At 47.0% G+C, this 12,821-nt stretch overlaps 1 protein-coding gene across 7 annotated transcripts in view; it reads left to right on the forward strand.

Moving 5' to 3' along the window:
* The window catches only part of MYO5B (myosin VB), a 308,110-nt gene that overhangs the window by 194,229 nt on the left and 101,060 nt on the right, over positions 1–12,821 (forward strand). For all 7 annotated transcript variants that reach the window (XM_039841649.1, XM_039841646.1, XM_039841647.1 and 4 more), the window contains 2 exons: positions 6,016–6,097; positions 6,644–6,784. In XM_039841649.1, coding sequence (XP_039697583.1) covers positions 6,016–6,097; positions 6,644–6,784 — 223 coding nt within the window. The remainder of the gene's footprint in view (positions 1–6,015; positions 6,098–6,643; positions 6,785–12,821) is intronic.

Genomic DNA, 12,821 nt, shown 5'->3' on the forward strand with positions numbered 1-12,821 from the left:
TTTTTGGGCCCCAGGAAGCAGGAAATGGGGTTTGCTGGGATTTTACGTCCTTCTCAGCCCTCTCATGCTGCTTTTTCTGTCTCTTGTGGTATTTCCTAACTTTAAATTAGCATCTAGCTCTATTCAGTGCTTTTCGATGATGTGTTTTAACATATTAAAATTTGAATTATTAAAAAATACATAAAATTTACTCCCTTCAGCATTATCAAGTATACAGTTAAGTGGTCTTAAATACATTCACATTGTTGTGCAACCGATCTCTGGAGGTGTTTCACACTGGAAAACAAACTCTGTACCCACGGAACAACTCCCATTTTCCTTCCTGCCAGCCCCTGGAAACCGCCATTCTCCTCTCTGTGGATTTGACTACTTTAGATACCTCATATAAGTGGAATCATGCAGTATTTGTCCTTTTGTGACTGGCTTACTTCGTTTAGCAGCATAATATCCTTAAGATTCATCCATGTTGGAGCATGTGACAGGATTTCCTTCTTTTTAAAAGCTGAGTAATATTCCATTGTATAGACATACCACAGCTCGTTTATCCATTCATCTGTTGATGGATATTTGGGCCGCTTGGCTATTATAATGATAATTCCTACCAGTAGTGCACTAGGGTTCTAATTTCTCCACGTTCTGTTTTTTTTTTGATGGTAGCCATTCTAATAGGTATAAGGTGGTATCTCATTGTGGTTTTGATTTACTTTTCTCTAATGATTAGTGATGTTGATCATCCTTTCATATGCTTTCTTAACCATTTGTAGGTCTTCTTTGGAGTAATGTTCTGGTCCTTTGCTTATTTTTTAATAATTATTTGTTTTTTGTTGAGTAGTAGAAGTTCTTTATACCTTCTGAGTATTAATCTCTTATCAGAAATATGATTTGCAAATATTTTCTACCATTCTATAGGTTGCCTTTAATGATATATTTTAAGTAAATTTCTTAGACCCACTGTTTTCTTGGTCACACACTTCAAAACAGACTAACAGATAATTTTACAGTCCTGGTTATTCAGAGAAGACTACTCACTTCTTCTGACCAGTATGAAAAGGTTTCATGAAAGATGCGGGGGGAAGTCAGTGATTGCATTTACCCTCCAGCCTGTGAACAGTGGCCTAGCCTCAGATAGCCCTGAAGATCCCTGGACATGTCTTCTTCAGAGTGGACATTCATGGCTGGCTCCAGTGTTCTCAGATTTAGCAGATCACCTGAAGCCATTGGGTTCGCCCTAGAATCTCCAAGTCTCCCAGGAGAGCCTTGTAACTCAGTGTTCTAAAGTCAAGTTGAACTTTCCATAATTGCTTCAACACAGCCTTTGGAGTCTGGTGGGAGCCAGACACTCCTACATACTCCTAAGGCTCAGATAACAACCCCTTTCTCTCTGTCCATGCCGGTAACCCCAAGAACTCACCCTCCTTTAAAAGCCTACAGTGCATCTCTGTTTCTTAGGAGGTTTCATGTGCTGTTTCCTATTATCTTCCTGATACCTCTTCTGGACAGAGACCATGACTTGTTATTCTCTGTAGTTTTCAAGGTTCTTGGGACAGTTGACTGATAGGTTGGGTTTACCATGTGGTGGGCATTTTCCTGTTCCACATTTGGAGTTCCAGGCACAAAGATGAGCCTGGAGTTGGAGCACGCTGCAAACCGAATAGATCAAGATCTTCCAAAAGAAGAACCGTTCTTGATCTTAAGATGTGAGCAGTTCCCAGGACTGTACTGTCCTTGAAGGACAAGTTCTATGTGGGGACATCTAGACACAGAAACACATGAGTAGAATTAAAGTCCTGCCATTCTAAAATATGGCCAGTATCCCAAGATTGTTTAGTAAAGAGATCAGAAGAGTTGGCCTCCCTAACAGCCCACAAGATGCTCTTGTGAGATTTCATGGGCCGCAGTAGAGAAAGAGACCCTCAGAGGATAGTTGGCCCATTTCTCTGAGCCCAACACGTGAAGGCCCCGTTTTTAAAGGCTTATCTAGAGGAAATTTCTCACATTACTTTTTTTTTTTTTTGACTTTTCATAATCATTATCTGGAAACCCTCTTCTGTATCTATGGCCCTTATCTTCTCATGTGACTTTCGGTAGAATGGTCAATAGTAATCATGGTAAAATAGAAAGATGAGGCTGAGCTAAGAGAGTCCTGTTCCTTTGACCATATTCTGGAGGAAGGACTGTTTCCCAGACTTCAAAGCATCTCACTGCCTCTCTGCTCTGGAGTGAGGGATTCATGGAGGTTAATAATTAATCTCCAGAGTTTTTATTACAGTTTCACTTTTCAAGAAACACTGCCTTATTTTTAGAAGCATTTGTGGCTTGTATCACACCTTGAAATTGGGATAGAATGAGAAGGAAATTGTATACTTTTCTCCTACATTTTGGAGATAGGAGGAAATTGAAGTAAGGGCGAGAATTGTATGACTACGAGTACAGATCTCATGTTTCAGCATCAAGTCTTATTCTACGTTTTGACCTTCCTTCCCCCCAAGGATTCTGGTCTAAATAGTCTCGACATTGATTTTACAGGGGAAATCTAAATCCCTCTGGAATATAAATTTTTTTGTGATATGTTAATGTTGTGGATTATAAATTGATTCATTGTGTTTATTTTAAAAAGTCATCTCTGTTGATGGGAAGAATTACTACAGATATAATTCCATTGCAGAGAAAGGTTGCCCCATCTCCCTGACTGTGGCTTTCTGAGGTCAGTCATCTTAGACATTTTCCAAGCTACTCAAACCCCTCATTTCTCTCTGGCCCTCCGGCATTACAGTAATTACCTTAGATGGCAGAGGAATTGTTTCCAGATAATATCTTAGAAATAGGGAAATTATGAGCTAATTTCAGGCCATCTCAAATTAATGAGAATGGTCTTTGTGGAGTGCTACCAATGTGAACCTTTAAAAAATGATAAGTGGGAGATATTTAAATTCTTTATCTGTGGAGCTCAGTACAAGCCCTACAAACACACCCAGTTGCTATTATCTGGCCACTTGCAAGGGTGGCTCTTTTATCTTCCTTCTGAGTTTTATTAATTAAATTTCCTCTGGGGCTTGGCTGATGTCAGCAACCTCTCTTGAGGTGCGGTGGGCTAATAGGGGAGGAAATGAGGTTCTAAGTGACAAAACTAGGTCTGTAGGACCACAGTATGGCTGAGAGGGCCACAAACCAGGATAATGACTGGCAGACATAGTGCATCCCTCCTGCGTGGTCTGGACTACAGCTCCAGCTGGGACTTTGCATCTTTGATCTTGTTTTATTAACCTAAACTCCTACGTGGGCATGACCAAAGGCTGTTCTTTAATGTGGCTATCAGTAAGCAGTTGACTCCTTTGATCTCAAAATGACTTCTCACGTATCCATGTTTTATTCTTTAAGGGGGGAGGTGTGTGCAGAGGAAGAGAAGTCTGATGTGTTCTGGGCACTGACCTGGCCCCATTGGATGTCTGATGCATTTATTTTTGCTGGTCCCTCTGCATTGGCTGATACCTCTCGACTACCGCCAACCCCAACCCCCACCAGCGGCAATGCCAACATTTTTATTTGGGTGTAGTCATAAGGGAGTACAATCTGTTTGGAAAGGCTGACGTCATTTTATATAAGACTGAGAAAACGCAGTTGTCCAAACTGAAGAATGAGAGAGGTGAAGATTTAAGGTTGTGGAGAAGGGTAAAGCCTGAGCCCCCACCTGGCTCCCCTGGTGGTGATATCACTCTCCACGTGCTCGATCGTTCTTGTCCACAGCCCTTCCAATTCGTTTCTTCCTCCTTTTCTTCATGAAACTTTCATTCGTCCCGAAATTAAGAATATGGTCTCAGAAGTCAAACTCTCTGGGTTCAAATAGTGGCTCTTTTGCCTACTGACTCTTTGATCGGGGGCAGATGATTTACTCTCCCCATACCTTAGTTTGTTCAGCTGTAGAATGGGCTTAATAGTAAACCCTAACTACTTGGTCGTTGTGGGCATTAAATGAATGAAAGCTCATGAATCACTTGGGCCTAGTACTCTGTAGGCGCTCATTCCAACTCATTCAGCCTGTCGTGTAAAGGAGAAAAAGATACCTCTTCCTCCTAGATTTCTGCCCCTTTTCACTGTCTTGGCCTGATGACATCGCTCAGGGGACAGGATGGCCCCACATTTTGTAGCTAAAGCTGCTGATGCTGTTATAATGTTCTTAGCTTGGTGAGATCTACCACATCCATGTTGTGCAGGTGAATCTCACCTGGTCACCTTGTTGGTCATTCAAAATCCTCTCATTTCTACCTTCCTTAATGGCTTTAGAACATTTCCAGTTTCAGTCAAGCTCTGATTGGATCTTGCCTGGATTATTACTCTAGTAATTATTGCCTTATTCAGTTTCCTGCCTTGAGTCTTGTAATCCTTCCCCCAAATCACAATTTTCTCCATCCTTCAGCCAGTTCTAAGATGCAAATCTGATTGTCATTTCTTAATTTAAAATCCTTCAAATTCTCCCCATTGCCCCTGGTAAAAACCCCTCAGTGTAGTGTAGCACACAAGGCCTGCAAGCAGGACCCCTGCCTGGCTCTGCAGTGCCATATCTCATCTCTCTACCCAGCATCCTTCCTGTGGGCTCCGTGGCCTCCTTCATCCACACAGTGATCGAACCAGTTGCAGACATTTGAGTTGAGCAGTAAGTGACAGTGTCGATATGATAGAGAGTTCAACAAGTCCTTTTTTAAAGTTGAAACCCAACAAACACATCACCAGTGATCATCGATAATTCACAAAGTACAAATGACTAGTTCCCATATACAGAAAAATGTTGATCTTCATTGATGATAAAAGAAATGAAAATTCAGACAAACATATTATTCATGTAGTAAGTCACCAAAAACTTTTAAAAGTTAATCTACACTAGGGACCAAAGAGCTATGATACATGAATACTCCCAGAGAGGTACAAGGCTAGAACACGAGGGAACATTTTGGAGAGACGAAAATGTTCTACAGCTGAGTTGGGCTGGTAGTCACACTCTAGAATATTTGTCAAAACTCATTGAAATACACCCTTAAATTTGCTGGATCTTCCTTATGTAAACTCATAATAAACAAAAACAAAACAAACAAACAAAAAACACTCTCCACTAGTATTAGGAGAACAGGACACTTTCATACATTGGGTTGCTGGGGTGGGAATGGGGTGATAACATAAATTAGTTCCACCTTTCTGGAGGTTAATTTGCTTCAACCTTTTAAGAAACCATACTCTTATGTAGTGATTCTCCTTCTAGGATAACATTCTGTGGACGGAATCGTGAATTCAAAGAGATATATACAATATTTGTCACAGCATTAATAGCATCTTAAAACGGGAAAAGGAACCAAAATGTTCTGCAATAGGGGATTGGTTAAATATGATTCATCTGTGTAGGGGGCACTGCCAGCCCATGAGGAGCCTTTGTTTGAATTGGAAGAAGTCACCGCATCTGATTGGAACACCCTCTCCCAAGCTCGTGAGGGAGGTACCCACTAAATTTCAACCCCACTTGTCCCCTCACCTGGGCGCCCTATGCAATCTTCACGTCAGTCCATACAACGATTGATGAGGCAGACATTAAAACTGCTGCTTTTGAAGAACGATGGCATGGAGAAATGTTCGCAATAGAAAGCTAAATGATGAAAATAGGAGGTCTCATTTTACACATAATTCTCATTTGTTCAGAAATGTAGTATCAACGAAAGGAAACCTACCAAAATGTAACTGGCGGTGAGACGAGTGACGGAATCGTGGGTGACTTTCTCCCTTTTACATCTGCTTTCTCTCAGTTTTCCTACTGTTAGTCCTTTTTCTGATTGTGAAAATGGATATGCATTCTTACTCTGCTAATTTAACAGGGTGCTCTGTCGTGCTGATACCTGCAACAGTGGTCTCTGGGCACGAGAGCAGAAACTGGGACTTCAGGAGAGAGGATGAGGGCACTTACTGAGGTCCCAGCGGTTCCTTCGTTACAAGGAAATGTCTCTTACTTCGTCCTCTCTTCTTTCCATTCTGCAGGTTTGAGACATTTGAGGTAAACAGCTTTGAGCAGTTTTGTATCAACTATGCAAATGAGAAGCTCCAGCAGCAGTTCAACTCGGTAGGCTTGGTTTCTGGGCCTGAGCTGTCAGGGTTGGGGGACCTCTCTCCCTGAGAGTGATGGCCAGGCCGCTTCTCTTCCACCCAGGGCCGGTGGGTTCTGCTCTGCCCTGTCCTTGATTTCCTGGTGGTGCCCCAGCTTTAGGAAGGCGTTCCCCAGTGCTCATGAGGAGGTCTGAATGGGGCGGCCGAGTTAACAGGGTAAATGGTCCTCCTCTTGACTTTGACCCCCACTGCTCCTGAACTTGGGCTTCTGGGATATTTCAGCAGTTTCAAACACACATGAGTCTTCTTGTGATTGGTTGGGATATGACCAGTATAATCGCAGGTGATTATTAGAATGTCCTGGAGAGGGGGTTCACATAGGAGTGGGGATCACCTAGCTGAGCTTTTCTGCAGTCATGGCTGTAACTCAGCACTCACACCTTTTCTGGTGGGTGCACACTAGCCTCCAGCACTCTGAACTCATGTGGCTGAAGCTCGGGGAAGGTGAATGTTCAGGTGTGCCTGCCAGTCACTAACCTCGATCTTTCACTCCTTACCCTAGCATGTCTTCAAACTGGAGCAAGAAGAATACATGAAGGAGCAGATCCCTTGGACCTTGATTGATTTTTACGATAACCAACCTTGTATCGACCTCATAGAAGCTAAGCTGGGCATTCTGGACCTGTTGGATGAAGAGTGTAAGGTAAAACTGATGAAGCTGTCGTTGAATTCATTCAACCCCAGGCTTGGGGTGGGGGCAGAGGACAGCAGTGTGGTGCAGGGCAACACGCGAGATCTCAAAGGTGGAATTTCTGTGGTTAGCCAGCCTTTAGTGTGCCGAGAGAAGCACCAGCGTCCATTCTGTTTGCTAGACGGTAACACGTTGAGTGTGACTGCCAGCTGTTGCTTCGTTGGTGAACGTGTGCCTCTTTTGGCAGAGGCTGGGTGGTATGATTGGCATGGTATGATGGTGGTATGGATTTGATGCTCCAGATACCCTAGGTGCTCGGAGAATGACCCCAACATCTAGACAGATGTGAGGGTCAAGAGCTCAGGATCATCTTTGCTGTGCCAGATGGCTTGTGAGGAGTAGAGCTGCATGGCTTGGTGGCAGGTGAGGTCCATAGAGTTCCCGCATCCTTCTTTCTGTGGACTCTGCCTGGTAGGACAGGAAAGTCCTGGATTGCCAGCATGGAGAGAACCAGACAGCCTTGGGCATGTGGGGCGGGGGCGAATCTGGGTGTTATCACCTAACTTCTTTGGCCTTTGGTTTCCTGCTCTATAATTGGTGGGAGTTGGTTCCGATGAGCTTCAAAATTTTCTCCTTGTTTGGTGGTTGGTGATAAGGAGGTCAATGTGTATCAGTTTCTTCTCCAGTGATGGAACACTAAACAAAGTATATCGGAACCATACAATTTTTGGTATCGAAAGGGAAGAACCCAGTCGCTTTTCCTTTTTGGTTTCCCATGTCTTGCCTATACGCGGGGAGTGTGGCTTGATGGTTTGGGAGGAGGAGATATTTTTCTTCCAGAAGGGTACTCCTAGTTTCATTGGCTATGAAAAGGAAAAGAAAAGGTTGCTAGAACAGTAGAAGACAGAGTGAAAATATCCCGAAGTCCAGAGGCTGCACATCTCATGATTTTCAGTGGTTCTTCAGAGCTGTGGACTTTGTCCCGAGTCACATCCAGGCAAAGGTAGTTCCTCGCTGTGGAAGGAGTGTACCTGGGCGTGCTCTACCTGCAAGGTTGCAGTAAAGCTGATATGACAATTACCCCATGCATCAAGTGGCACAGGCCGAGTGAGGAAAGTCACAGTCCAGGCCTTCCACGCACTCTTTGGTGTTCACCACTCACTTTCTTGGTTCAGTGTCCACTGCCACCAGCTCCCCCTCCCGCATCTCTTTTGTGGTTCTATCCATTGCCCGTCTCCTCCAGCTTCACACCCCCAACCCAAAGACAACACCATGTCCTTATGTCCTCCCCAGGCCTCTGGGATGCTGAGCCAGCATAGCTCCTCTGGCTCTAGGACTCCAGCTCTTCCCTCCCTCTCCAGTGGTGCAGGTCAAGGTCTACACAGCTCTGAGGAACACGTGAGGCAGGCAGACCATCTCGTGCTGGTCTACCCGGTTCTGTGATGAAGAGTTAACTGTGACATAAACCGAACCCCGCAGGGGCAGGGCCTCTTTCTTCTCAGGTGCACACGCACCTCTCAAAACACCTGAGTGCTTCAGGCCGGTTCATTCCACAATTTGAACAGCTGCCCAGTTGACTTTCAATAATTTACTCTGCCTTTAGCAGGCAATGGAGCACCGTTGGGGGGTCGTTTTGACTTATGGTTTGAGGATCTGAGAGGTGCCACTACCCAAGGGAACATGTCCCAGGAGTGTCAAGTCAGAGTGGGCAAAGCACTGTTCCCAGTGCAGAGGTGCAGAGACCTCAGACTGCTGTCCAGAGGGTGGGACACGAGCCACCCAGGGGACGCCCAGGGTAGTGCAGGGCTGGGGGGCAGGTGGTCACGAGAGTGGTGGGAGAACTAGCAGGTGGCAGGGAAGTAGGCAGCGGCCGCAGGGAGGCCCAAGATGCAGATATTCAGCAATTATGAAATGCCTAGACCGGGCAGCCTTGGATGGTAGACTGTGCGGTTGGGGTCCCCAGACCTTCATGTTCTCAGTCTTCCTACTGAGTGCACACCGCCTGGGGCATCCCTGTTGGAATCTATTTCCCTTTCGAGAAGCCAAGGGAAAGAAAAATCCAACTGTATCCATGTGGATGATCTCTGCCTTATGCTCTGTGGAGCCTTCTGTTTGGATCAGATTTGTAAAATTGGGTGATTTCGGTTTAAGACCGTATGCAATTTAAACTCCTGCCGCTGCAGTTTGTCAGACACCCTGAATGTTTTATGCACCTACTATTTGTCTGATCTTGAGGGAAAATCCTCAGGAGAGGAGGAAGGATCTCCCTGCCGGGCAGCAGTGGGGAGGGACAGGGTGGGGCTCCGTGGAGCTCGGCCTGAGTGAGTGGAGGTGGGGCCAGGGGAGGGCCACCAGGGTCCCAGAGCAGGCTGGGAGAGGCATGGGCCACAGCCCAAGGGCAGCAGGATGGCCGCTAAACAATCGAGGACAGGGGTGCCAACTCAGACTGAGGCAGCCGCTTGGTTCTCTGTTAGGTCTTGTGTCTCCCTCCCAAAGGCCCCTGAGAAGGGCGGGTCTGAGGAAGGCCTAGATTTCCTGCTAATCGAGCTGGTGGGAGCTCAAGCATTGAGATGTGGGATAGTATTGTGAATGAGGCATTTCTAAACTCACGGGCGGCCAGGGTCTTGGATGGAGGAAGCAGGGCAAGAGGAACACCAAATTAAGGAATAATACAGAATCTCTATGTAGAAATCTTTTTCTACTGGATTGAATTGCTCTGAGAGTTTAGAGGGATTCAGTGTAAGCTGATGCAGCTTCTAGTACAGGTGGATTTTAAACCAACAGGTGTTAGTAGATTTGTCAAAACTCATGGAACTGTATTTTACTGTATGGAAATTATATGACAAAAAATCCGACTTTCAAAAATAGGGCAGCCTGCTGTACCCTCTGGCAGTGTCCAGGGCGGGCTAAGAATTCCCAGGGACTTGGTCTCGAGTGGGCAGCTTGGCAGACCTCAGAACTGGTCCTGCTGACCATGGAGCTGCCTCAGACACATTCCTTTCCTCCTCTGTCGCTCAGATACACTCTGCAGGATGAGAAAGAATAATGAGATTGCACTGTGAAGAATTGGGTTCTGTGTCCCTTATGTGACAGGACATAAAGCCAAATAAAGGATTAAACTCATGGTATAAAAGCAGCCATTGGGAAAATCACTTTTCCTGGATTTGACACCCAGTGGCAGGCAGGGCCAGTGAGCCAGGATTTAAATTAGAAACACAGAGATGGAGTGGCCATAGATTTAAAGGGGCAGCACACCGGGTAGCTGTCCCAGAGCCAGTGACTGGTGCTGGAAGCTGCAGACGAAGCATAGGGACCGGAATATTAAACTGCTGTGGATTCCTTCAGGCGGAAAAGCCACTTTGCAGTCATGGATTTATAGTCAGACCCAAACCAAAGCACAAACTCTCAGTAACCAAGGGGGCAGGTGAGAGGCTGTTTGCTTGTAGGGAGTGCTAACTTCCAGGCCGTCTTAAAGCCCTGCCCCTGCCCAGAGCTCTCTCAGGCTGCTGTGGGGCTGCACAAGCCTATTCAGATCCGGCCTTTCCCGCCCTCCCTGTGTCCCAGTCACCAGTACCCTCCCTGTTGGAGGAACAAATGTGCCGGGGCTGGTAAGAGATGAGAGGGCAGAGCACGTTCCTCATAAGTGACATATTTGCATTTTAGCAGGAATTTTCTGAAAATGATACCCCGACACCTCTGAGGTCAGAGAGAGGGTGTTAGGGGCCCACAAAGGCAGGCTTCCGTGGGGCGGGGTGTGGGGAGGCAAGTTCCACCCCGTGTGACTGGTATTCTTTTGTTTTGATTGCCGACTGGGCGGACCTTCTGAGTTGAGATCTCGTTCTTGCTGCAGTAGAGTGAAAGGCTCGAGACAGTGGAGAGGCGAATGCCCTTCTGTGTCCTTACCTGGGCCCAGCCTGCTCTCAGGAGAGCTTACTCTGTATTAAGAGCAGGGATTCGTGGTGTTTTAAGACGTAGCCCCAGAGGTCTCCTTGTCTAGCACATCTGTGAGCAGGTTAGAGATCTGTGATGGAGGGAGGTGGAGTGGCCTCATTCTACGTCTCTTCACTCATCTGCCCAACAAACCCTGTGTCCTGCGTAAGCGACTGACCCGCTGCCCTTTGACACTCTTCCCTGGGGGCCAGGCAAGCACTGGAATCATCACCTGTGATGTTAGGGAAATGGAAACAGGAGGAGATGGCTGAGAAAAAAAGAATGTCCCCAAAAAGGCTGTTTGAGCAGAGAAGACATGAATGAAGGGGTGTCCTGGGCAAGGGGAATGTCACTTATGCAAAACCTGACATGGTCTGATTTGTCCAGAGCCCGTGGTCGTGGCAGGTGAGGGTGGGGAGCAGTAAGCGTCTGAGGCTAGGAGGATCTGGCGTTTGGACTTGAATCAGAAGGCTTTGGGGACTGAAGAGCATGAAGCGGGGGAGTGATGTGATCAGATGCAAGTCATTTTCCAATAGATCTCTCTCGTAACTGTGTGAAAGCGAAGTCGGAGAGAGAGCCTGGACTGCATTTCGGTCATCTGGGTGGAAGAGGACTAGGGCTTGAAGAGGGGAGAGGGGCTCAGGGAGGAGCTCAGTGCTGAGGGTCTGCAGGCCACTGCATTTCACAGTGAGTCGTGGCTTAGAGCAGTTTCTAGGGAGTTGTCCGAGCGGAAGCCTAACTTCAGTTACCTGAGGAGAGACTAGGAGGTGAGGCAGTGGTGGTGGCAAGTTGGAATTCCCTGTGGAGGCTTGGCTGTGAAAAGGAGGAGGTGGGAGAGAGGAAAGGTGGGGGAGCGATCAACTGAGGATTCAGGGAGAGAGGGAGGATGGGCGGATCCTGGTCCCCAGGAAGCAGCGGGGTGGGTGGATGGGACGCTGGCTGGGAGGAGAAGCACCTCTTCCCGTGAGGAGGTTCGGAGGGGTAGCCACTGGATGCAGATGTGCATCTGGACGTAGAATAGGAATTTGAGGGTTCCTGACAACCTCTATTTCCTTATGAGGGAGGAAATGAGGCATCTGCTTAGAGGTGGCAGGCAGGGTTAGAAGCTTGAGGAGAATGGAGGAAGAGGGGAATGGCTGTCCTTGAATAGGGAAGAGAAGTAGCAGAGTGCCTTGATTTGTTCGCTGAGGTCAGAAACCATAAATTGAGATATAGCTATTGCCAAGGCCAACTCCTAGCTTAGATCGGGATGCAGTGTCTGAATCCACAGAGGTGATTCTCAGTGGAATTTGATTATTTTTTTTGGCAGGAATACTAAATGATGCTAAGTTTTCAGAAGGACTCGATTAAGGGAGGAGGAGTTGAGGTGTAGTCGTAGCCAGCCACCCAGATATGGGAGAGGACAGATTTGTACCTGGATTGGTTTAGAATTGTTTCGCTGAGCACACAGAGGGGTGTTTCATGAAGGTGGTAAAGTAAAGGCCCAGAACTGGCCCTGGGGATGGCTGCCCAGTGGGGAGAAAGGAGCCATTGCCATCCAGAGAGCTGTTAGGACAGCAGAGTCCTGGGGGCCCAGCCAGGCTTCTGTGATGGCAGGGAGGGTCCCAAGGTGTTGATGGTGGCCTGGTCACTTGAGAGGTCAGCAATGGTGGCGGCATCAGGGGGCCCACAGCGGTGTGGGATGGAACAAGATCGCGAGTAAGTGACTAGGGAGGCAGTTGTTGGCGGCCGTGCCCCAGGAAGACGGGGACAGGAAGCAGAGATGGAATAACTGGCTCTGAGGTCCTTACCAGTCATCTCTCGTCGGGCAGGCGATGTCCCAGGCCTGTGATGGCAGCCTGGCTGCGAGAGCACAGTGTCTGCCCAGGGATGCAAAGAAAAGCTGGTGAAAAGTTGTCCTGGGCCCCGGGCTGTTCAGGAAGAGGCGCTCAGTGAGCCCGGGGACTTTAACTCCTCTGCCCCCGCTATTTTTTCTATTTTATTTTAATAGCAAAGAGTAAAATCAGGTTTAATGTGTTTTCAACAGCTGTATGAGATGTAATTAACAGACCGTACAATTCGGCTGTTGAAAATACAAGTCCGTGAATTTGGTGCCCTCAGCGCTGTGCAGCCATCACCG

This window comes from Pteropus medius, unplaced genomic scaffold (assembly GCF_902729225.1).
Source record: "Pteropus medius unplaced genomic scaffold, Ma_sr-lr_union100, whole genome shotgun sequence".
In the NCBI taxonomy this organism is placed as follows: Eukaryota; Metazoa; Chordata; class Mammalia; order Chiroptera; family Pteropodidae; genus Pteropus; species Pteropus medius.